This window comes from Rattus norvegicus, chromosome 4, assembly GCF_021556685.1.
Source record: "Rattus norvegicus strain SHRSP/BbbUtx chromosome 4, alternate assembly SHRSP_T2T, whole genome shotgun sequence".
NCBI classification, from domain to species: Eukaryota; Metazoa; Chordata; class Mammalia; order Rodentia; family Muridae; genus Rattus; species Rattus norvegicus.
In genome coordinates this window covers 47,378,863-47,405,732 of record NC_141537.1, presented here as the reverse complement: position 1 = coordinate 47,405,732, position 26,870 = coordinate 47,378,863, and the positions used below count along the sequence as shown (strand labels likewise).

The window sequence follows — 26,870 nt, the reverse complement described above, 5'->3', positions numbered from 1 at the left end:
CTTGGCTACCTTATTCAGGACAAGAAGCACAGCTGGAATCACATCATTGTAACTGATCTGTTTCTGTGTGACAGTGTTTAGCTACTGGCATGTGTATTGTCTGGGTTTTTTCCAGTTAAACACAGAGTAAAATATAAGGATATCATTATTTTGAGGAAAGTTCCATCTTGCCTCCTATAGATGTCATAAAGACCTAGGCTAAGAAATAGGTAAATAAACAGGGGCTGAAGAGATGGCTCAGTGCTTAAGAGTTGCTCTTCCAGAGGCCCTCACCTCAGTATCCAGCATCTTCATGATGTTTCACAACTATCTGGAACTCCAGGCTAATTCAACACCCTCTTCTGGCTTCCACTGGCAGAATGTGCACACAGTGCACAAACATACAAGCTGGCAAAACTCCCATACACATGAAGTAAAGTATTTTTGTTGTTGTAAAAGCAACAAGCCCTTCCAAGAAGGCTAACTGATGGCTTGTTAAGTGTTGTCTATAAACAAGTGCACCAAAAAATTATTACAGAAACAAGAAAAATTAAAGTATATAAAAAAGACAAGTGAAATAATATAATTTATCAATTCTATTCTAGGTGTGTGATATATTGATTAAAATTGTATGTATGGATTTATAACACTCTAAAGATACATTTGACTTCACGTTACTTAGCTTAGTGACTGCTAAACTGTAGTCCTCTAAAACCACATTACTTATATGTACAATTATTGAAAACAGATCAAAACTTCATTGAGATAATGTCCATAATCTCTTGAATGTACTTAATAAGGTCTAGGAGACACTGGCAAAATATCAGAATTCAGAAACTACCCAAGAGAACACTTGAAGTTGTGGCAAGGTAACCAACCTACTTCTATATCTCTATTGTTAATTTACTGAGGAGGAGGAAGAGGAGGAGGAGGAGGGGGGAGGATATTGTTAAACCAACAAAGACCTGTTGGGTTATCCAAACCTGTTTTATGGTTGAGTTCCTGATTTTAGATGTTAGTAAGCAAAAAAGAATTAGCTGAGCATTTGTTAAAGGAGCGCATAGAAATTTTCTTTCCTGTAAATTTAATTAACAGGTATGTGAGGGATCTAAGACTTGGCATATTACTATATTTCCATGTTATGTGTGTTATATTCCACAGAGAACCTATATAGATAGTATGTATCAGAGTAAAGAAACACACAGAGATGGCTGTAGGTTGTGAAACAGAATGTTCTAATTTCAAGAATCACTTTATCCCATTTTAATTTTAATTATGACTTATAAAATCAATGACTATGTAAAGTAGTTGACATACAATAAAATATTACAAACTTACAACTGGCTTCCATCTCAACACACCACTAATCCTAAACAAGTATCCACAAATGCATCGCCCTGACAGCACTGCTTTACTAGTAAGTGATATGTCCACTGGACTGTGTCTCATGTCACTCTGCAGAAGCAGTGGTCCCTATGGTGACAAAAGGAGTGAGACCAGGAGAGACTCTTTCTGTTCCCTTTTTGTGGCAGCAAGACACCTGGTTCTCCAGCACCCTGATGACATGTGGGCCAAGAAGTCGCCAGTTTCATACTTCAGGGAATCCACAGGCTGAGTCAAGGACTAACACATTATACATTTGTAAATGAAATAACTTATGCTAACAACACAGGGCTGAAAGATTTCATTAATTTTTCAAAACATTAAATAATTTTTGTTTTAAAGGAATTCTATTTGTAACTAATACTTTATTATATGTCAACTACTTTACACAGTCAATGATTTTATGAATCAAAATTAATGACTAATCTAATTAAACTAAGTAATATAATTATAGAATCTACAAATGAATGTGATAGCCATTTTATTATAAAGAAAACAGGTTGCATTATTAAAAATATTAGGATGAAACTTTAGGCAGAATAAACAGCATTTTTAATAAATTCTTATATAGAATCTAAGACTGCTAACTGCTAGAAACCTGGCAAATATAGAGGCTCGCTAGTAATGCTAAATAAATATGCATACACAGGCTTGCATGAATAATTAACATCACTGAAAGCCACATTTGTATTTCAAAGTTATTATCCTCACCTTAATGAGTTCATCTTATAGCGATTATCTGCTTCATCAAACGTTATGGCAAAAATTCTTGGTTCTGCTATCTCTGACCCTCAATTTCAACAGTTCTACAAACTGTTAATAGAATGAATAATTTTTTAGGTCTTGTTATAGTTATGTACTTGATGTACTGAATTAAAGTATGGAAATGGAAATAGGTCATGTCTTAATCTATCATTGACACTGATCCATGATGGCTTTTTAAATTGTGTGTGTGTGTGTGTGTGTGTGTGTGTGTGTGTGTGTGTGTGTGTGTGTGTGTGAGAGAGAGAGAGAGAGAGAGAGAGAGAGAGAGAGAGAGAGAGAGAGAGAGAGAGACTTTGACTTTTTATGTACAAAGAACAGTGACTATTAAATATCAGGTGTAATGGACTAGAAAAGCAAATGTGAGTTCTTAGATAACAAATCTGTCTGAACTAAGTAGTAGGAATTTCTTTGCTAATAAATACTTACTCGGGGCTGGGGTGCAGCTTACTAGGAGAGGGCTTTGATAAGGACATAAGTCTGAGTTTGGTCCCTAGCACTGCCAAATAAAATATTAGTTCTGCCTGATTATTATCTGAAAAGCAGTATTGGTAAGACAAAGAATTCATCCAAACAACTGTCTAATCCACCTCAAGCCAGTTGCTTCTTCATTTACAGACTGCAGACTTACATAGGTGTCTATCCTCACACCAGGCCTCCACCTCTAATTGAGTGACCCACTTCATAGGATGCATTGCCCTCCACTCCACCACCCAAACTGACTCATCTAAATCCTCCTTTTCTTCTCACTCTCACCTTCCACGTCTAATTTAAAAATCTGTTTATTTTATTCCCAAAACATCTTTCAGATCCACATCTTTCTCTATCCCTTCTGTCAGTCTTTTGAAAAACTGCAACAACCTTGAAATTATCATCTCTCTGCCTACTTAAAATCTGTCACCTTTCACTACCAGTATGATAAACCCCTAAGAAATATATCAGGTCCCCAGTGATCTAGCCCTTTCTAGTTTCCAGATCTACCTCCCTCACCTCTGTCACATGCTTTCAGAACAAGCTCAAGACCACTGGACCACTGCAGGTGTCTCATGTTCTTCCTGCCATGCCTATAAACAGTCTGACTTGCTTTCATCTTTCTGTGGACTCATGCCCATCCTCTTTTTCTGGTTAATACTCACTGAAAGACTCTGTGTGACTACAGGAAACACTTCTCTATCTACCTTCACGGACTGGCATGAGTGTGGGTTAGGGATCTTTGTGGTTTGAGATCATCAGTTCTAAGGTATTTATTCATTCAGAAGGCAGCAACTCTCCCACCCGAATGGCAAGCATGGAGTACAGCGGTGGTGAAATGGAATGAAGGAAAGCGTCCTTCAAACATTGCTCTGAGTCATGACTTCCAGGAAATACTGCTTTGACTTGGCTCTTGGGGGCAGGGAGGTTAATCTGATGATATCAAGACAATATCTTCCAAGCTGAGAAGTCTAACAATGCTAAAAGACTTCAAAAATCTACAAAACATTTCCTTACTTAAGAGCAGTGGTTCTCAACCTTTCTATTGCTGGAACTCTTTAATACACTTTCTTATGTTATAGTGAACTCAAACCACAAGATCATTTTTGTAATTACTTCATAACTCTTAACTTTTCTACTGTTAGGAATTGTAAGGTGAATAGCTGATATGAAGGATATCTGATATACGACCCATGTGTAGGGGTCATTTCACCCTTCCAACACACAAGTTGAGAACTACAGCCCTAGAACAAAGAGTCATAAAGTAGACTGCTTTCTAAGGAAATCACATAAACAGCACAAGGAAAATTTGAAGGAACACTTGTTCTATTACAAATGTGTCAACATCAAAGGAGCCAAAACCATCCAATGGAAAAGAAGATAGCATTTTTAGCGAATGGTGCTGGTTCAACTGGAGGTCACCATATAGAAGAATGCAGATCGATCCATTCTTATCACCCTGTACAAAGCTTAAGTCCAAGTGGATCAAGGACCTCCAAATCAAACCAGATACACTCAAACTAATAGAAGAAAAAGTGGGGAAGCATCTCGAACACATGGGCACTGGAGAAAATTTCCTGAACAAAACACCAATGGCTTATGCTCTAAGATCAAGAATCGACAAATGGGATCTCATAAAACTGCAAAGCTTCTGTAAGGCAAAGGACACTGTGGTTAGGACAAAACAGCAACAAACAGATTCGGAAAGATCTTTACCAATCCTACAATTGACAGAGGGCTCATATCCAAAATATACAAAGAACTCATGAAGTTAGACTACAGGGAGACAAATAACCCTATTAAAAATGGGGTTCAGAGCTAAACAAAGAATTCAAAACTGAGGAATTCCATATGGCTGAGAAGAACCTAAAGAAATGTTCAACATCTTTAGTCATAAGGGAAATGCAAATCAAAACAACCCTGAGATTTCACCTCACACCAGTCAGAATGGCTAAAATCAAAAACTCTGGCGACAGCAGATGCTGGCTAGGATGTGGAGAAAGAGGAACACTCCTCCATTCTTCCGGGGATTGCAGACTGGTAAAACCATTCTGGAAATCAGTCTGGAGGTTCCTCAGAAAATTCGACATTGCACTACCTGAGGACCCAGCTATACCTCTCTTGGGCATATACCCAAAAGATGCACCAACATATAACAAAGACACATGCTCCACTATGTTCATAGCAGCCTTATTTATAATAGCCAGAGGCTGGAAAGAACCCAGATGCCCTTCAACAGAGGAATAGATACAGAAAAAGTGGTATATCTACACAATGGAATACTACTTGCTATCGAAAACAATGACTTTATGAAATTCATAGGCAAATGGATGGAACTGGAAAATATCATACTGAGTGAGCTAACCTAATCACAGAAAAACACACATGGTATAGACTCATTGATAAGTGGATATTAGCCCAAATGCTCAAATTACCCTAGACGCACAGAACACATGATACTCAAGAAGGATAACAAAAATGCAAATGCTTCACCCCTTCTATAAAAGGGGAACAAGAATACACTTGGGAGGGAATAGGGAGGCAAAGTTTAGAACAGAGGTTAAAGGAACGCCCATTCGAAGCCAGCCCCACATGTGGCCCATACATATACAGCCACCAAACTAGATAAGATGGATGAAGGAAAGAAGTGCAGACTGACAGGAACCGGATGTAGATCTCTCCTGAGAGACACAGCCACAATACAGCAAATACACAGGCGAATGCCAACAGCAAACCACTGAACTGAGAATGGGACCCCCGTTGAAGGATTCAGAAAAGGACTGAAAGAGCTTGAAGGGGCTTGGGACACCATATGAATATCAATGACAACCAACCAGAGCTTCCAGGGACTAAGCCACTACCCAAAGACTATACTGGACTGACCCTGGGCTCCAACTGCATAGGTAGCAATGAATAGCCTAGTAAGGGCATCAATGGAAGGGGAAGCCCTTGGTCCTGCCAAGACTGAACCCCCAGTAAATGGAATTGTGGGGGGAAGGGCAGTAATGGGGGGAGGATAGGGAGGGGAACACCCATATACAAGGGGAGGGGGAAAGGTTAGGGGGATGTTCGCCTAGAAACCAGGAAAGGGAATAACAATCGAAATGTAAATAAAAAATACCCAATTTAATAAACATGGAGAAAAAAGAAATTAACGGGAAGAATACAATTAGAACCATCTACTACTTAAAAAAGAGGTGGGGGAACTGGAAGATAGGGGCACTGGAGCTGCAGGTCCCCTCTGCCCCAGACACAATGGGAACCTGAAGAGACCAGATCAATAGTTCTCTGCACCCAAATCCTGTGGGAGGGAGAGCTAAACCTTCAGAGAGGCAGACATGCCTGGGAAGCCAGAAGAGATTACACTCTGCCCACATTTCTGACTCCTGAGGAAAACAACTAATGCCATCTGGGACCCCTGTGCACGGGGCTCCCAGAAATGGCGGCGCATGCCCTACTGGTTGCTGCCCTCACGGAGAGCTCATAAGCAACACCCCACGAGCCACCTTGAGCAGCAGGACCACAGGTAAGACCAACTTTTCTACTCCAAGTGACCTGCCTGGTGAACTCAGGACACAGGCCCACAGGAACAGCTGAAGACCAACAGACAGGGAAAACTGCACGCCTAAAGGCAGAACACTCTGTTCCCATAACTGGCTGAAAGAAAACAGGAAAACAGGTGTACAGCACTCCTGACACACAGGCCTATAGGACAGTCAAGCCACTGTCAGAAATAGCAGAACAAAGAAACACCAGAGATAATCTGATGGTGAGAGGCAAGCGCAGGAACCCAAGCAACAGAAACCAAGACTACATGGCATCATCGGAGCCCAATTATCCCAACAAAGCAAACACTGAATATCCAAACACGGCAGAAAAACAAGATTTTAATTTAAAATCATATTTGATCTTGATGGTAGAGGACTTCAAGAAAGACATGAAGAATTCCCTTAGAGAAACGCAGGAAAACATAAATAAAACAAGTGAATCCTATAGAGAAGAATCACAAAAATTCTTGAAAGAATTCCAGGAAAATACAATCAAACAGTTGAAGGAATTAAAAATGGAAATAGAAGCAATGAAGAAAGAACACAGGGAAACAACCCTGGATATAGAAAACCAAAGGAAGAGACAAGGAGCCGTAGGTACAAGCATCACCAACAGAATACAAGAGACAGAAGAGAGATTCTCAGGAGCAGAAAATTCCAAAGAAATCATCGACACAACTGTCAAAGATAATATAAAACAGAAAAAGCTACTGGTCCAAAACATACAGGAAATCCAGGACTCAATGAGAAGATCAAACCTAAGGATAATAGGTATAGAAGAGAGTGAAGACTCCCAGCTCAAAGGACCAGTAAATATGTTCAACAAAATCATAGAAGAAAACTTCCCTAAACTGAAGAAAGAGATGCCCATAAACATACAAGAAGCCTACAGAACTCCAAATAGATTGGACCAGAAAAGAAACTCCTCCCATCACATAATAGTCAAAACACCAAATGCACAAAACAAAGAAAGAATATTAAAAGCAGTTAGGGAAAAAGGTCAAGTAATATATAAAGGCAGACCTATCAGAATAACATCAGACTTCTTACTAGAGACTATGAAAGCCAGAAGATCCTGGACAGATGTCATACAGAAACTAAGACAACACAAATGTCAGCCCAGGTTACTATATCCTGCAAAATTCTCAATTAACATAGATGGAGAAACCAAGTTATTCCATGACAAAACCAAATTTACACAACATCTTTCTACAAATCCAGCGCTACAAAGGAAAATAAATGGTAAAGCCCAACATAAGGAGGCAAGCTACACCCTAGAAAAAGCAAGAAACTAATGTCTTGCAAACAAAACAAAGAGAAGAAAAGCATACAAACATAAACTCACATCCAAATATGAATATAACAGAAAGCAATAATCACTATTCCATAATATCTCGCAACATCAATGGTCTCAACTCCTCAGTAAAAAGACATAGATTAACAAACTAGATACTCAATGAGGACCGTGCACTCTGCTGCCTACAGGAAACACATCTCGGAGAAAAAGACAGACACTGCCTCAGAGTGAAAGGCTGGAAAACAAGCAAATGTTCTGAAGAAGCAAGCTGGAGTAGCCATTCTAATATCGAATAAAATCAATTTTCAACTAAAAGTCATCAAAAAACATAAGGAAGGACACTTCATATTAATCAAAGGAAAAATCCACGAAGATAGAACTCTCAATCCTAAATATCTATGCTCAAAATACAAGGGAACCTACATACATAAAAGAAACCTTACTAAAGCTCAAAACACACATTGCACCTCACACAATAATAGTAGGAGATTTCAACACTCCACTCTCATCAATGGACAGATCATGGAAACAGAAATTAAACAAAGACATAGACAGACTAAGAGAAGTCATGAACCAAATGGACTTAACAGATATTTATAGAACATTCTATCCTAAAGTAAAAGGATATACATTCTTCTCAGCACCTCATGGTACTTTCTCCAAAATGGACCATATAATTGGTCATAAAACAGGCCTCAACAGATACAGAAAGATAGAAATAATCCTATGTGTCCTATCAGACCACCACGGCCTAAAACTGGTCTTCAATAACAATAAGGGAATAACGCCCACATATACATGGAAGTTGAACAATGCTCTACTCAATGATAACCTGGTCAAGGAAGAAATAAAGAAAGAAATTAAAGACTTCTTAGAATTTAATGAAAATGAAGGTACAACATACCTAAACTTATGGGATACAATGAAAGCTGTGCTAAAAGGAAAACTCATAGCTCTGAGTGCCTGCAGAAAGAAACAGAAGAGAGCATATGTCAGCAGATTGACAGCACACCTAAAAGTTCTAGAACAAAAAGAAGCAAATATACCCAGGAGGAGTAGAAGGCAGGAAATAATCAAACTCATGGCTGAAATCAACGAAGTAGAAACAAAAAGGACTACACAAAAAAATCAACAGAACCAAAAGCTGGTTCTTTGAGAGAATCCACGAGATAGATAAACCCTTAGCCAGACTAACCAGAAGACACAGAGAGTATGCCCAAATTAACAAAATCAGAAAAGAAAAGGGAGACATAACTACAGAATCAGAGGAAATTCAAAAAATCCTCAGATCCTACTAAAAAAGCCTATATTCTACTAAACTTGAAAATCTGCAGAAATGGACAATTTCCTAGACAGATACCAGGTACCGAAGTTAAATCAGGAACAGATGAACCATTTAAACAACTCCATAACTCCTAACGAAATAGAAGCAGTCATTAAAGGTCTCCCAACCAAAAAGAGCCCAGGTCCAGATGGGTTTATTGCAGAATTCTATCAGACCTTCATAGAAGACCTCATACCAATATTATCCAAACTATTCCACAAAATTGAAACAGATGCAGCACTACCAAATTCCTTCTATGAAGCCACAATTACTCTTATACCTAAACCACACAAAGACCCAACAAAGAAAGAGAACTTCAGACCAGTTTCCCTTATTAATATCGACACAAAAATACTCAATAAAATTCTGGCAAACAGAATCCAAGAGCACATCAAAACAATCATCCACCATGTAGGCTTCATCCCAGGCATGCAGGGATGGTTTAATGTATGGAAAACCATCAACGTGATCCATTATATAAACAAACTGAAAGAACAAAACCACATGATCATTTCATTAGATGCTGAGAAAGCATTTGACAAAATTCAACACCCCTTCATGATAAAAGTCCTGAAAGAATAGGGATTCAAGGCCCATACCTAAACATAGTAAAAGCCATATACAGCAAACCAGTCTCTAACACTAACTTAAATGGAGAGAAACCTGAAGCAATCCCACTAAAATCAGAGACTAGACAAGGCTGCCCACTCTCCCTACTTATTCAATATAGTTCTTGACGTTCTAGCCAGAGCAATCAGACAACAAAAGGAGATCAAGGGGATACAGATTGGAAAAGAAGTCAAAATATAACTATTTGCAGATGGTATGATAGTATATTAAATGATCCAAAAAGTTCCACCAGATAACTACTAAAGCTGATAAACAACTTCAGCAAAGTGGCTGGGTATAAAATTAATTCAAATAAATCAGTAGCCTTCCTCTACACAAAAGAGAATAAGCAGAGAAAGAAATTAGGGAAATGACACCCTTCATAATTGTCCCAAATAATATAAAATACCTCAGTGTGACTTTAACCAAGCAAGTAAAAGATCTATACAATAAGAACTTCAAGCCTCTGAAGAAAGAAATTGAAGAAGACCTCAGAAGATGGAAAGATCTCCCATGCTCATGGATTGGCAGGATTTATATAGTAAAAACGGCCATTTTACCAAAAGCGATCTACAGATTCAATGCAATCCCCATCAAAATACCAATCCAATTCTTCAAAGAGTTAGACAGAACAATTTGCAATTTCATCTGGAATAACAAAGGATAGCTAAAACTATCCTCAACAATAAAGGGACTTCTGGGGGAATCCCTATCCCTGAACTCAAGCAGTATTACACAGCAATAGTGATAAAAACTGCATGGTATTGGTACAGAGACAGACAGATAGACCAATGGAATAGAATTGAAGACCCAGAAATGAACCCACACACCTATGGGCACTTGATTTTTGACAAATGAGCCAAAACCATCCAATGGAAAAAAGATAGCATTTTCAACAAATGGTGCTGGTTCAACTGGAGGTCAGCATGTAGAAGAATGCAGATCGATCCATTCTTATCACCCTGTACAAAGCTTAAGTCCAAGTGGATCAAGGACCTCCAAATCAAACCAGATATACTCAAACTAATAGAAGAAAAAGTGGGGAAGCATCTCGAACACATGGGCACTGGAGAAAATTTCCTGAACAAAACACCAATGGCTTATGCTCTAAGATCAAGAATCGACAAATGGGATCTCATAAAACTGCAAAGCTTCTGTAAGGCAAAGGACACTGTGGTTAGGACAAAACGGCAACCAACAGATTGGGAAAAGATCTTTACCAATCCTACAATAGATAGAGGCCTTATATCCAAAATATACAAAGAACTCAAGAAGTTAGACCGCAGGGAGACAAATAACCCTATTAAAAAATGGGGTTCAGAGCTAAACAAAGAATTCACAGCTGAGGAATGCCGAATGGCTGAGAAACACCTAAAGAAATGTTCAACATCTTTAGTCATAAGGGAAATGCAAATCAAAACAACCCTGAGATTTCACCTCACACCAATCAGAATGGCTAAGATCAAAAACTCATTTGACAGCAAATGCTGGTGAGGATGTGGAGAAAGAGGAACACTCCTCCATTGTTCGTGAGATTGCAGACTGGTACAACCATTCTGGAAATCAGTCTGGAGGTTCCTCAGAAAATTGGACACTGAACTACCTGAGGACCCAGCTATACCTCTCTTGGGCATACAACCCAAAAGATGCCCCAACAAATAACAAAGACACGTGCTCCACTATGCTCATAGCAGCCTTATTTATAATAGCGAGAAGCTGGAAAGACCCCAGATGCCCTTCAACACAGGAATCGATACAGAAAATGTGGTACATCTACATAATGGAATATTACTCAGCTATCAAAAAAATGACTTTATGAAATTCATAGGCAAATGGAGGGTTCTGGAAAATATCATCCTGAGTGAGGTAACCCAATCTCAGAAAAACACACATGGCATGCACTCATTGATAAGTGGCTATTAGCCCAAATGTTTGAATTGCCCTAGGTGCACAGAATACATGAAACTCAAGACGGATGATCAAAATGCGAATGCTTCACTCCTTCTTTAAAAGGGGACCAAGCATACCCTTGGCAGGGAATAGGGAGGCAAAGATTAAAACAGAGGCAGAAGGAACACCCATTCAGAGCCTGCCCCACATGTGGCCCATACATATACAGCCACCCAATTAGACAAGATGGGTGAAGTAAAGAAGTGCAGGCCGACAGGAGCCGGATGTAGATTTCTCCTGAGTGACACAGCCACAATACAGCAAATACATATGTGAATGCCAACAGCAAACCACTGGCCTAAGCACGGGACCCCCGTTGAAGGAATCAGAGAAAGGCCTGGAAGAGCTTGAAGGGGCTGGAGACCCCATATGAACAACAATGCCAACCAACCAGAGCTTCCAGGGACTAAGCCACTACCCAAAGGCTATACATGGACTGACCCTGGGCTCCAACTGCATAGGCAGCAATGAATAGCCTAGTATGAGCACCAGTGTAAGGGGAAGCCCTTGGTCCAGCTAAGAGTGAACCTCCAGTGAACGTGATTGTTGGGGAGAGGGCGGTAATGGGGGAAGGATGGGGAGGGGAACACCCATATAGAAGGGTAGGGGGAGGTGTTAGGGGGATGTTGGCCCAGAAACTAGGAAAGGGAATAACAATCGAAATATAAATAGGAAATACTAATTAATTAAAAAGAAATACTCAAGTTAATAAAGATAAAAAAATGTTTCAACATTTGCTCCCCCTCCTATTTTATCAGAATGATTGTCCCATCATTTTAAGGGAATGTTAAATATCATCAATATGCAATACACATATATCTGTAGAGTTGATCACAATGAAGTCAATTTCAACAAGAAACAGTTATTAGAATCATGTAATCCTGGATTCCTGAAATGGTCTGAATACTAAACACAAAAGTAGTTTACAATTTCAAATAGCCGTCAACATCAAAAAATGATTAATTAATGGGCTATATAGAAATTGACCATTTGAAATTGACAAGCCTCATCTGAACTATTATAGTATTCTTCCGAAAAGCCTAAGTTCTCTGATAATCAAGCCCATGAAAAAGCCACTTTGTAATGCTGATTTTACACAGAGAAACCTACATGCTGCATTGATTCCATTCTTAAGAGCTGAAGGGAAGTGGCTAAAACACTGTTTCACACAGTGATGATGAACAATGTATTTATGAAATCCCTCTGTCAGTATCTCCAAACAAGTGGACCTCTTTCATAGTTTTTCCCTCTTAAACTCACTGCTTTGCAGGTACTTTGCTCTGAGGAAATGTACAAGATGCACGGGGAAGAGAGGATCAAAATGGCCCAAATTGCTGCTGACTCAGAGGTGTTTTTAAAGTCTCAACAAATAATGTCTAACTGCATGTTAAATGGTTAACGCCCTTCCCTTATGGTTTGGCAATCCTATACTTATCTATAGTTCTACCACAGTGAAATTACAGGTTCCTATAAAAGGACATTAACGGTAATAATATACTTTATGGTGATATTTATTTGTAGACCTCTTAAACAAGTTTTAACATTTAGGAATTATCACAGTAAGTCCAACTTCCATAAAGAAAACAAAAAGCCTTGACTTCCCCTGTGTATCAGTGTGTACTGAGTACTATTTCATTGCTACATCAAACAACATGTTGATGAAGTTATTTTAAGATAATTATAGCTTCCTCTGCTCTGAGGAGCAATGGATTGACTATTAAAAGTATATTGTGTATTAACGTGCTATAAAACCTTGGAAGAGATTTTAATAATTGTGATATCAACTAAAATAAATTTCACTGTATAGGGATATTTATTACACATACACACCCATATATACTACATACACAAAATGACAATTTCATCATGTTGTGTACAAGTGGTACTCTTAGAACTGTGCATTAAACTAAACAAAATTAACAAAAACCTAACATAAATCCCAAGTTGAAAATTCTAAGCTTTGTAATATTCAAACATGATCAGTGAAAAATAAACAGGAGTCCTAAGGGACTGGTACAGAGCTAACATTGGGCAGTGCTTGCCCACTGTCGAAACAGAGGGTCTCCATCCTAGATGTGGATTCTTCCAATTCTATCAAAGAAAAGCCAAATGATAGCATGGAACTCTGGAGCTGTAGCCACTGGATGGCATCCATCAACTAAACGGACAGCTATCCTGAGTTTTCTAAATACCATATCCTCAGTATATCAAAAGTGGCCTTTGGATTTGGATAACCTAAGTCTTAGCAAACGTAAGATAGTGTCTGTGCATGGATCAGAAAGAGAATGGAAATGTTGCTACCTAACTTGTTGAAACTGTTTATAGCTCAGTCAGTAAAGTAACATGCTTCCCAAGTATGAAAAGCTGAGTTCAATCCCAAGCACACATATGAGAAGGTGGGCAAGGTGACGACACATGATTACAATCTCATTGCTGCCAAGGCAAAGACAGTAACACTCCTTGGGTTCGCTGACAAGTTTGTCTAACAACTGGTGAAATTCAGGCCAATGAGAGACATGTCTCAAAGGAGATGATGGCTCTTCTGAGGATATCTTATACTGCACTCTGTGGGCATAAAAGCAAGCATGTGCATGTGCATGTGCATGTTCATGTGTGTACGCACACATGCATATGCTAACAGATACACAACAGGCATGATCTTTTTCTTAAAGCTATATGAAAATGCAAAGTTTCCAGAGCCCACTGCCCTGGACACTAAGCACACTGCCTAGTCCAGTGGAGAAAAGGTTTTCACCCTTTGAAAAGTATAGTCCAGAAGGAAGTTTATAATCACTGACTGGTACTTAGCTAAATGTCAGCTCCTATAAATAGGAGGAACTAAACTCTTAAAAACACACCTATTCTTAAAGCAACTGATTATGAAATCATTTGGAGAACAGAAATGAGTATGTTCTTAACAAATTTCACAGCCATTATAATACATTTCCTTTCCAAATCTGCCTAAGAACATTTGTAAAGCACACTAAAATGTATTAGGTGGATTATAAAAACGGGAAATTTTTGAAACACTTTGATAAGTGAAAAATTTTGAAGTTTCTTAATACTTAGTGGGGGAAACACACAAGAGATATTCATTCTTCAGAAAACTTGCCTTTTCAGGCAGATTGACATTTAAGTTCCTCAATAAGCTCTGGTGAAAGTCTAAAGTTTATGTCAATTGACAATCTGATATTGTAAGTAGTAAGAAATTAGATCCAGGCTGATAAGCTAAATTTATAGACGAAGTAAGAAAAGGCACTACAAATATCCACTCTAAAGAGTAAAGAGGGACCTTCTCTCCCATCCACTGGGAGGAGCTCTCCTGTAGAAGCACTTGCCTCCCCTCAGTCCTGAGCTCTAGACCTGCAGAAAAAGGACTGAAGGCTGAGCCTTGCCTCGTACCCACACCACAGGGCACATTTAGAACATATTCCACATTTATGATACTTTAGTGTGCTGATTCACTGGGGGTGGGGTTGAGCCAGCTAAGGACCCATGAGAGAGCTGTTCTCTTCATTCATTCACACTACATGACTGAGTACAAGAAGCTCCACAGAGTACCTCATATACAAAGTGCTTAATACTTGCCTAGGTCTTCCAACTTCGATTCTAATTTTTTTTGGTAGGATAAGAGAACAATCTCCTAAGTATCAATTGAATATAGCGTCAGTGGCTAGAACCCTAGTCTCATATCCCCAGAGTAACTGAATTTTCAAATGCATTGCTTACAGTATTTCTTTCTAAAGTTAGGTATTTTAACTGACTTGCTCATTCTTAAAGAAGAATACTGTAACTGTACTAAGCATGTTAGTCTTACTCAATATTATAACAGCAAAAGTAAGTATAATTCCTTGATTTTTAAAAACCTGAGTCAATAAACGTTTTCCAAACACCTATTATATACAGGCGCGCCACCTGCAGACAAACTTTTCTGGGAGAAAACAATGGACCAATCTTAATGTTTTATTAAGTACATTTATGATGTATAACTGTTTTCAGGAAATTTAAAAAAATCTATTGCTCTGTTGCATATTTGGCTGTTGCAAGTCTGATTCCAGGTGCAAATATATATTTGTTCTCTGTTCCATCAGTTTTATTTCATTCTACAAAATACATAGTTCCTTTAAAGCAATGAATGACAACACACCTTTAAAGCAAAACAAAACTCAACAAAAATCTCTTCCTGTTTTCCCAAAGTCTGCCCGTATTTATTCCCTTCTCTGGCATGGGCACACGTGTCCCTGAAAGATCCTCTGGGCACCCTCTCACCTGAAGAAGAGTTTGGAGATAAAGCTGGCTTTCTCCAGAGGCGACTTCTGCATGATGTCTCCGTGGTGCACTAAGGTCTGTGTCCGGACAGGTTCAGGTTGGACTCGACTTCTGGATATCCAGGACCCGTTCAATGCTTTTGGCTCTTCCCTTTTACTCAGTCCTGAGGTGATGTCATTTGCTTCCAATTCCCCCCACCCACTCCGGTCCCACACACCTCCCCTTCCTTAGCCTTCTTCCCCCGCCTCCGCAGCCCAGGTTAAAGTCAGCACTGCCTAGCCCAGCCTCACAGTCACTGCTCTCCACGCCCCGCGTCCGCCCCGGGCCAGCGCTCCTTCCTCCAGCGCGCCCGCGCCTCCTGGCCCGCGCCTCCTTTACCTTGGCCTTTATTATCCGCGCCCGCCCTCCAGCGCCCCCCTCGTGCCTACCTTCACATGGTGGCCCCAGCAGTGGCTCAGACAGCGGGCCCGGGTAAACCATGGCCAATCTGCGGGACTTAGAATCCTTCTTACTTAGGAATAAAGACCAGTCACTGATTCCCTTAGCTTCCCGGAACCTTTCTCTTCCTTCTCCTTGTCCCTCTCTCTCCTCTCCCTCCTTCTCCTCCTTCCCCTCTCCTCCTCTTTCTCCTCCTTCACTTTTTTCTCTATCTCTTTCTCTCTCTCCTTCTCTTTGTCCTCCTTGATCTCTTTGTCCTCTTCCTCCCTCTTCTCTTCCCACTGCTCCCCTGCCTTCCTCTCTTTCTCCTCCCTCCTCTCTTTCTCCCCCTTCCTCTCTTTCTCTTCCTTCTCCAACTGAATCTTTCCCTTCACTTTGCTCTCCTTTTTCTTCTCTTTCTTCCTCCTTTCTTCCCCCTCCTCCTCCAGTTAACTTTTCCAGATCCATTTTGGAAAGGAGAGGAAAATGTGGCTCTTTGGTATCAAAGAGCACTCAAGAAGCTGCAAAGTTCCACCTCAGTAAGCCCTTCAAGAGCTGGACGAGACCTAAGCTCTGTTGACTGAAGGCTCCAGAGTAGACAAAGTGGCACAAACACCTATGAGGTGACACGCACATATGTCACAATTCCCTGATATGTCACAATTACAGCAAAAGTCCTACCAAGGAAAGGGAAGCCACTACTTTCCCGTATGAGCTACATGTGTATCATACATATATGTCACAATGCCCTGATATGTCATAACTTGACATATCAAAGTCCTCAAGGACAAAGGGAGCTACTCCTTTACCACTTCTCACTCAGGACCTGCTCAGTGTGGTGTGGTATTTCACCTTCAGAAGGCTTTTATGTGTGTGCTAGAGAATGACAAGAGGAGTCTAAACTAAATGACCCTCCTCTCATTTCCCCCTAGTTTTGTTAAGCAAAATATCTTGACTAAGACACTGAAAGGGACTCTGAGTAACTGAAGCAAAGGTGTCCTATTCACCTCAAGTTCTCTGAGAGAAAGTTCCCCAGGCTGTGGGCCTTCCTTCCCAGCTTTTGGTGTGAGAAATGTGTGTCTAACACAAAACCCTGCTGGGCTATAAAGAGACAATACTTAAATAACTAAACCCTGCTGTGCCAAAGCAAGTGTAAATAGAGGTTTTTTTTCCTTTCATTGAAAATCGAACGTTCTTTTTATGCAGGCTGAGGCAGCACACATCTTTAACCCCAGAATTCAGCACTCAGGAGTCATAGGCAAGCAGAAGATCTCTGAGTTCAAGGCCAGTATGGTCTACAGAGCAAATTCCAGGACAGCCATGGCTACACAGAGAAACTCTGTCTTGAAAAACCAAAACCAAACAAACACAAAAAGAAAACAATTTTTTTCTCACACACTATATCCTGATTACTGTTTTTCCTCCCTCTACCCCTCCCAGTTCCTTCCCTCCTCCAGTTTCATCTGGATCATTCCCTTTCTGTCCATCATTAGGAAACAAACAGGCTTTTAAAGGACAATAATAAAATAAATAAGGTTAAGAAAACGTATTAGACTTAGACAAAACAAACAGAAAGGGGCCCAATAAAGGGCATAAGAAACAGAGACCAACTTGTTCAAACATTCAGGAATCCCACAAATACACTGAACTAGAAGCCATGATATACATACAGAGTATCTGGTGCAATCCCTCAACAGCCCCATGCTAGTTTCCCCAGTGTCTGTGAGTTCACATGACCTTGGGCATGTTGACTCAGAGGGCCTTGTTTGCATGGTTTTCTACCTTCTCTGGTCTATCCTTTTCTGCCCTCACTGCGGGGTTCCTAATCCCTGAAGGGAAGGGTTTGATAGGGCTATCCCACTAGGGCTGTTTGTTCCAAGGTTAGAGTTTGAGGGTTTTGAGGCCTGATTCTTGCCTCCCCACTATAAAAGCAAGGGAGTTTACTTATAAATTATCTGATTTTTAATTTGTGGACATCCAACTACAACACAAGTAAAACGTGTATTTCATAATACTTCTAAGACAAGAAAATACATTTAAATTAATGAATGATGTGGTCAAGAGGCCTACTTCCTGTATCTATACTAGCTTTTTTCCTTATCATGAAATAGTTGTAAAGACATTTAATTTAACAGCCAAACTTGATTTAAAGATAAAAAAATAGCAAAAAAGATAAAGTTTTTACAGATAGAAACTGCAGGAAGGCTTGTAGGCCTTCTAACCTGTCACTGTCAAGTGCTCTCCTTGCATTTTCCTCTCTCCATTATGACAAGAGAACTTGGAACTTGGTTCTCACTATTGACTTTTCCCATCCCTTTGACTGAACTTGATTTATCCTTCCCCACCCTCACCTGTTGTTTGTAAATGCTAGTATGACCATCACAGATGATGCAGTTTCTGAAATGAATTTGTTATCAGTTCTTCCTTGTTTTCACCATCACATGACACTAAATGAAGAATTAAGTTTCAGAGATCATCAAAGCTGGCCAAACTGCATGACTCCAGGATATCTCAAGCTGCTTCCTCTTGAAAGGACAAGTGAAAAGTTATGAGTCCTTGCAGTTTCCAGGGACCTTCATCCAACAACCATGTTCATATATACTATTATGCCTATTTTGCCATTTCCAGGTAATGAAGCATTGGAGTAAATGTTGTTGGTAAATATTAGTGGATTCAAATTCAGATGTGATCCCAAACCTTCAGTCTCATCAGTGTGAAACATTAAGCAAATCTCCCACCATGTATTCCTGTTCTGCCACCAAACCTTTCTCCTCACATTAGTTTCATGAAGTCAAAACTTACACAGCTGTTCAATAAGATAGGAAAGCAGAAATCTACTGACCAAAAGGCCACGAGAGCTATATATCTTGAATAAATGTTATGTAAGTGGCATAATCCATTCTAGAGTATGTATACGTGAGCATAGGCAGGCCCTAGACTTTTATCATAAGGCATCACAGTCCAAACTTGTTTGGGCAGAAGATTTCAGCAAAGCAGACAAGTCTAAGTAAAATAAAGATATGATGTACATAATTTGTACCTAGGTACATGCCTGATACAAATGTGAAAATATATCAGAAAATACGTGCACATATAGGTAAGATTGTGACTGAAGTTCTAAATGAGACTCTCAAAGGAAATCAACAGATCAGGATGAACATAAAAGGTGATACTAAGATATGATGATTTTTCTCTTCAAGATACTCAAATACTAATCATATCATCATATACCACTACAATAGCTTACATTCATTAGATATTTATCATATGTCATGAGTAAATTACAGGGTGAGATTTGGCTCTTAGGACATGTTCATGTACAGGTAACTAATACCCCATTCTGCAGAGGAAGAACCTGAAAAATAATGGTTTATTAATTCCCAAGTTAAGTTGCTTGGCTGATTGATAACAACACAGTGGCTTGGTGTGGTTCTCAGGACAGAGCATGGCATGGCTTGTCCCACATCCTCAGTCCTAGTCACAGTGTGATCAGCCAGTAATAATGAAAGAGCGAAATGGAAGGCGAAGCTAAGCAGTCTTTGTCTGCCCTGGGCCTTGATGATTGCACATCCATCTGCAGGACTGACTGGTGTTTTAGGAAGAGCTGTGCTTTAGTACAGATGAGTAATACTCACTCTCGTGGCATACCTTGAAGATACACTGAGAGGACTGCAAGAGGAAGCGAGGAAGGGTTGGTGAAAAGAAAGAAAAGAGGAAGAGGACAAAAGGAACCCATGTCTATTTGGCACCAACTACAGTGTGTGCCAGCCATGTGCCAGGCGCTTTCCACAAATGCCCTTAGCAATGTAAGCTTTCTGTCTATGCTTCTCTACTTGCTGGAAAATTGTCCACGTTTCCCCATTAGAGATCATAAGAGTGTGCTTACACTACATCCAACTCTGATCATCACATCCAACTTAGAGTATATCCGAATCTTTCCTGAGGGAGCTTTATCATAAATGGGTAGCAATCATGGATGCACTGAAATGTAGAAAGTAGAAGGATGAGAAAGTTCTTTCAGAGGAAGACAAGGCTCCCTAAAGAGAGAAGGCAGACCTCATTAGCCTCACATACACAGGATGGCTATGCTTAAAAACTTACCAAAGGTAGGAGGTAGGGGCAGTCTCAGCTCCTTCACACCTTGCCTCAAGGATCCCTCAGTGTGAATACATCATTGCAGACTTACAAAGCTGCTGCTTGGCCAGAGCGGATGCCCTGTTACAGAGCTAAGGCCAGTAGGGCATCCTCTACTTCCAACATCACATTTGGTCTGACAAATGTGTTTATAAACACTCATGAAAACACACACACACACACACACACACACACACACACACACACACACACAATCTGATATTCATATAGAACTTCCACAGAAATGGATACAAAAATAATGTCTTCTGGGGTATATTTTGTTTCTTTTTAACTCATTTTAAGTAATGCAGCAAGAACAACCAAGCAATCATTCTGTCTTGTAGTTACTGATCTAATAGATGAAACGACATCCTAAAGAGGGAATCTGAAGCTACTCAAGTATGAGTAGCTGCTGTTAAGCTTTCAGAAAATAGGAGCCTGATAGTATGGCTGATATACAGAATACGGTAATACTTCCATCGAGACAGAGAATTTACTCAGAGTTTTCAAGTTTTCTTTAGAAACTGTACTAGAGTATATAAAAGTCATTTGAGTTTTAAGGCAACAAAAGCTAAGTTTGAAACCCAAACCCAAAAGTCATTTGAGTTTTAAGGCAACAAAGCTAAGTTTGAAACCCACCAAACACTAAGCTGTGTGACTTTAGATAAGTCTCCTTTCTTTGTTTTTGGAGACAGACTTTCTCTGTGTAGCCCTGGCTCTCCTGGAACTCACAGAGGCCTCTGCCTCCCAAGTGCTAGGATTAAAGGCCTGAACCTCTTATGTAAAGTTTCTCTTCCCTCAGAATTAGATTAACTACTCCCACCAAATAGTGTATTTATTTGGTGGATTAGGAGAGAAATGTCTCTATTTCTGTGCCATTGCAATGCAGTTTAATTATTCTTTGATGTGATGCTGATCTGTGTATTATAACAGGATGTTTACTAGTATCTCAAACCTCTATCCAAAGCTGTTACTAGAATCAATCTGTAGTACCCAAGCTGTGACAAACATAATCTCAAAACATTACCAGATATATGAGGGGAATGGGCTGAAAATAGGCCCTTAGTTGAGATGAAATACATTAAATATGATACATGGATATAAAGGATTTATAACGTTATAAGCATCCAAGAAATGCTCCAAATTACATTTATGTACAATGGTTATGCATCAGAAACTCAGGTTAACTTGCAAAACAAAATACTACAGACTGCGGAGTCTTCTGAAGGCTGTCAGAGTTCTCAGGAACTTTGGTTTCCTGCTCCTTTTGATGTTATTTGGCTGGATAAAACTGGCAGGAAAATGAGAAATCAAATACTCTTACAAGGCTAAGATAATTTTGATTTACATGCAAAGCTGCATTTTATAGACATGCTTTTGACCTCTGCACACTGAAGACTTTTTCTAGTTTTGTTTCCTGGTTCCTCTGATTTTCAGCTCATCTACAATAGTATAGTTGTAACAACTGGGACCAGATGGGATTTGGCACCCTGATGGGTCTTCTGAATATTAAAGGTAGTTCCTTAGAAAGTCTAAAAGATCCTCCAGTATGCAAAACAGGAATGTTATTAATGTTACTAATAAGCTGGAACAATTACAAAGACTATACTGAACGTAGCTTAGTCATGAAGACAGAAGCTAATGAATCTTCTGGGGTTTCCTAAAGTTTTGATCCTGAAATGTTCTATTATTTATATTCATTCCATTCTTATTTTCCCACTGAAGCTTTTCTACAAACAAGAGAATTCCAAATATCAAGTTAAATTTGCATTCGTGGTGTCATGCTAAAAGCCAGATGTTACCTACAGAGTTATAATAGTAGTTTAATAAATTTGAATTCTATGGGGAAAAATGATAAAACTTTGCCCATAAAGTCTGTGGAATTTCTGTGTTACATTTAACTAGTTAGTGAACTACTACCACAAAGTAGATGGTTCATTTATTTCTACCTTCTTCTCTAAGTGGATGGTTTATAATAAAGCGGGTAACATGGTGATTTTAAGATGCAGGTGATGAACATAGATTGATGGAAATATTACTGCAAATGGGTACTCACAATGATCCTTAAAGTCCTAGTTTATCAAAGTCCAGTACAATTTATGATCCTCAGTCTAATGTCTAGAGGACAATATGCATTTAACTAGACAAAGAAACACTGCCCCCACAACTCAGTTATGAAAGAGCTTGGACTCAGAAATGTACAGTTAACAGTCACTGGCATTATGGTCAACAAATCCAACTAAATTTTTAAAATTTCACCTTATGTTAATTTTTGTACTCATTTATGATTTTGAAAGGGAAGGGTGTGAAGGACAGAATGTAAGGTTGATTACCCATTATTATTTGTTTTTGTCTGGAAGGCTAAAATTTAAGAATTCATGGTTTTATATTCTCTGTCTTGGTTTAGTTATTCTGCACAGACAATCTAAAGGATATTGCTATTTCAGGGCTCTGTGATGGTTATTTATTGATCTCCATGTTCATCGCAATTGGTGCAGCTATGGTGATTAATCCAAATGGTCAAAAGGACAAGCCACTCCTGCTCAGAGACTAGGGTTTCTTTGCATTGTAGGAGCTGACAGCGACTGGGGTTTCTTTCTTGCTCGTATAGCTGTTACCAAACAGCAAGCCTGACAAAGGGTAGCAGGCATTTGGAGTTTATATGCCAAAACTTGTATTTAAAGACACTTGAATGTTTATATTCCTTCTGGAAGTATAATAAAGCTAATGAAGTAAAATCAAATGGACAAATTTAAATCATTCTTCATCTAAACAGACGACCACTGCAAAGTTTTACCTTCAAATACAGATTCAATTATTAGTGAATAAAAACTAGCTTAACTTGATACCATCTTTGTAAGAAAGTACTTATAGGATGCATATATCTTTTGCTATATAAATGTCTCAGGAAAAACTGTAAAATTAGTGTGTTGCAGTAACAAAAATATATCAGTTTTCAAATAAATAAATTTAGGTGCAAAAGGTGAACACTACATAAATTCAAGAGAGATCATCGGAATTTGACTAATCCTGATAGTGTGCTCATAGGTGACTGTGTAACCATTGTGCTCTGCATACAGCTAGACCAGGGAGAACAGTCTTGATTAGCTGAGGAGCTGCATTGAACACCTTGTTCTCCTGCTTTTCTATGTGAGTTAAAACAGGACAGATCACACATGGAGTGTTTCTTTTCTTTTTCTTTGGACTTCATTGAATGGATCTAGTTAGTCCATGGATGGAAATGGGGATGGAATCCAGGATGAAACAGTGTATAAGGTAATCCTGGCTGAAACTAATAATGGGAATGAGAGAGCCTTCTGAGGCCTTTGTAGGAGTCTGTTCCAATAAGACAACAGTGGATCTAAGACGGCCTCTTTTGTTCACTGACGTTTTCATATATTTATATGATGCATTTTTGCTATCCTCTCATCTTCTTCCCAGTCCAAAGCTCTTCTCAACAAGCCAAAGAACTATTTTCATCAGACAAAATGTTACTGAGACAGAAGCCAACAGCAGAAATTGCCTAGAATGCTCAGGCTCTGCTTACACTCGTCTGATGTGTAGAAATGAGAATATGCCGTTGTAACAAGTAAATCTCCTAGTCCTGAGCAGGTGAGTGGAGGACAAACATGAAAGGGTACCTCTGGATCTCTCAGACACCTCAATATTCAAAATGAATTGATCCTATGACCTTATTTGAACTCTAAGAAGTGAACGATACGTTCCATACATAGGTAGGTAGGTAGGTAGGTAGGTAGGTAGGTAGGTAGGTAGGTAGGTAGGTAATCCTGGCTGAAACTAATAATGGGAATGAGAGAGCCTTCTGAGGCCTTTATAGGAGTCTGTTCCAATAAGTTAGGTAGGTAGGTAGGTAGGTAGGTAGGTAGGTAGGTAGGTAGGTAGATATAGGTAGGCAGAGATAGTACATACATATGCACATACACATATATACACATTCCCAAAATCTATGGTAATCCTAAATTTCCCCCTATTTATCCACACCTCCAGGACTGCATGCTTACCCTGCTTGTGGGTTAGTGTCAAAATTAAGATCTTCTCTAGAGCCATTAGATATTGTCACAAAAAATACCCTGCTGGGAGTAAGAAAATATTTCTCTCAGATAACTTTGAACCATTTACATAACTACATTCTTTCACACTAGCAATAATTCATTATGGGTTATTCTTTTTTTTAAAGTGTGTATAATATCAATTGCATTTCATTTTACTTATTAAAGATATTAATTGTAAGTGTAAAACAGAAACAAACAAGAAAAAAACCTCCAGAAGCTTCAAGAATGGGAAATATCAGAATCCTGTTTCTCTGAAAAGATCCTGGATATTCCTCACTCATATCAAAAGCAGACTGAGGAATGTGAAGAGCTATACCAGGTTCTGGAACTTATGTCATCGCGCAGCCCTGCCCTCCTCAAAGCAAAGCAGGAATTCCACCCCACCATCCCTCATGTCAGGTGAACTGCATGCCCTCAACTCTAATGGGGAACAGAAACCTTGAACCTTTGTGCACCTGCCTTCTGCTCAGCACTGTGGGAACCCAGATACTGACAGCTCCCTGGAGGAGAGCCAGAGCCACGATGGAACATCCAGTCCCGTGTTGCAGGCTCATCGCCAGCCATAGAGCTAGCCACAGCTGCGATTGCACTGCTATGTTTTCAAGACCTCATTTGGCCACTACGCTTGCCGTCTTTTAGAATTCTTCTTGTTGATGATTTATCAAATAATAAAACAAATCACTAAAGGAAGTTAATTGTCCAGCCAAACTGAAAAGCAGAAAGGGGGCATACTTTATTATTATACTTTTACCATGGTTGCTTTCAAGAAAATAACAATGAAAAATCTGATGAAGGATCAATAGCATCTGCAAAAACTAAAAACTTTGCTCATTCACCTCAGTGTGCTCTCATACAAATCCAAACACAGTCAGTGCTTAGGACAACCATAATGATCTTGATACAGTGCTTTCTGGAATGTTTATTGTATTCACTCAGTACATGTAAAATACTCTTTTCTTTAGCTATGCAAGTAGCAAGCATTAGATCATCACTTTTCTAAAATATAGTATCTTTACTTTATGGTTAGTTTAGGAAACATAGTGAAATCCTATCTCAATAAATATATACAGGAGTCTGCAGAGATGGCTTAGTGGTTAGGAGCAGTTGGTACTCTACTAGAAGACTTAGATTTGAGCCACAGTGTACACACATAGTAGTTCACACCACTGTGTAACTGCAGATTCAGGGCATGAGATGCCCTCTTCTGGCATCTACAGGCTGCAGTTGTACACAAAGGCCAACATTCATATACCTAAATTCTCTCTCTCTCTCTCTCTCTCTCTCTCTCTCTCTCTATATATATATATATATATATATATAGATAGATAGATAGATAGATATAGATATAGATATAGATAGAGATAGAGACATATAGATAGATAGATAGATATAGATATATAGATATAGATATAAATATAGATATAGATATAATTAAATATATTAAGCATACCCACACATACACACACACATATATATATGTACATATATAATTTTAGATAAATGAGTGTTGTAAATTTGGTTTTTCCTCAGTTGCTCACATAAGGGAATCAAGACTTTATATTAGTAAAGATTGTAACGAGAATTAAATGAGTTGATCTAAAAATTAAAATCTTAACAGAATGACATAGGTAGGTAGTCAGTAGTGTACATTTGTATTCCAACTTTGACTTTTTCTAATGAGTCGGTGGTTGCTGAGCTGAGTCTCTTATGGTTATTTTTACATGGAAAAAGAAAAGTGAGATGGGTACTGTGTACTTCTTTAGGACTTTTAAAAAAGCATACCTTCCCAACAAGTTTTTATTTGCTTACTTTAAAAATAAGGAAAATTAAACTCAACGACAAGAAAACCCAATTTAAAAAAATACATGGACACTCCAGCAATGAAGATGCATGTAAAATATAAGCATATGGAAAGTTATGTACCATCTTTGCCCTCATGAACTTACAAATTAAAGTAACAATTGCATACTATTAGGCTGAAAATTTAAAACATAGTAACAAATGCCAGGGAGGTTAGAATATAATGTTATTGATAAAACTAAATATGGTCCTACTATATAACCCAATCGTCCATGCTCCTAAGTATTTATCCAACTGAAGTGAAAACTTTATGCGCACAGAGAGAGAAATAGAGACAGAGACAGAGACAAATTTGAATCCCAATGTATGTAATAGCTTCATTCAAAATTGCTGAAATCTACAAGTGTTGTTCAATCAGTAAGTAGTCTACCTAATAGAATACTGCTTATCAATAAAAAATGAATTATAAAGCCAAAAAGGACATGGATTAAACTTACAAATTGCTAATCATAATTTAAAAAACACTGGAATAAAAAGTTTATATAATTATATGATTTATATTATATATCTATTAGAAAATTCAAGACTGCTGAGATGCTAAATAAAAAGGTAATAATTGAAAAGAGCTTGGTGTGGAGAGAAAATCTACAGAAGAGTTGAAGCACGGGGAGATGTTTATAGAAGAGTAGAACTCTTCAGTATGACTGTACATAATGTACTAATTATGCAGTAGTTTCAGCCCTTTGAATTTAACAATGCAAACACTGTATCTTTTTTATTGGATATTATATTTATTTATATTTCAAATGCTATTCCATTTCCCAGTTTCCCCTTGGGAATCCAATATATACAAA

General features: G+C 38.8%; 1 protein-coding gene across 3 annotated transcripts in view; it reads right to left on the bottom strand.

Moving 5' to 3' along the window:
* Cftr (CF transmembrane conductance regulator) overlaps positions 1-16,585 on the bottom strand; it is a 167,727-nt gene extending 151,142 nt beyond the window's left edge. The window contains exons 1-2 of one of the 3 annotated variants that reach the window (XM_087655874.1): positions 16,021-16,585; positions 15,593-15,755 (exon numbers count right to left, since the gene is read on the bottom strand). In XM_087655874.1, the coding sequence (XP_087512000.1) occupies positions 15,593-15,755; positions 16,021-16,477 (620 nt within the window). In that variant the 5' untranslated portion in view covers positions 16,478-16,585. 3 annotated transcript variants of the gene reach the window in all.
* Positions 16,586-26,870: the final 10,285 nt, after the last annotated feature.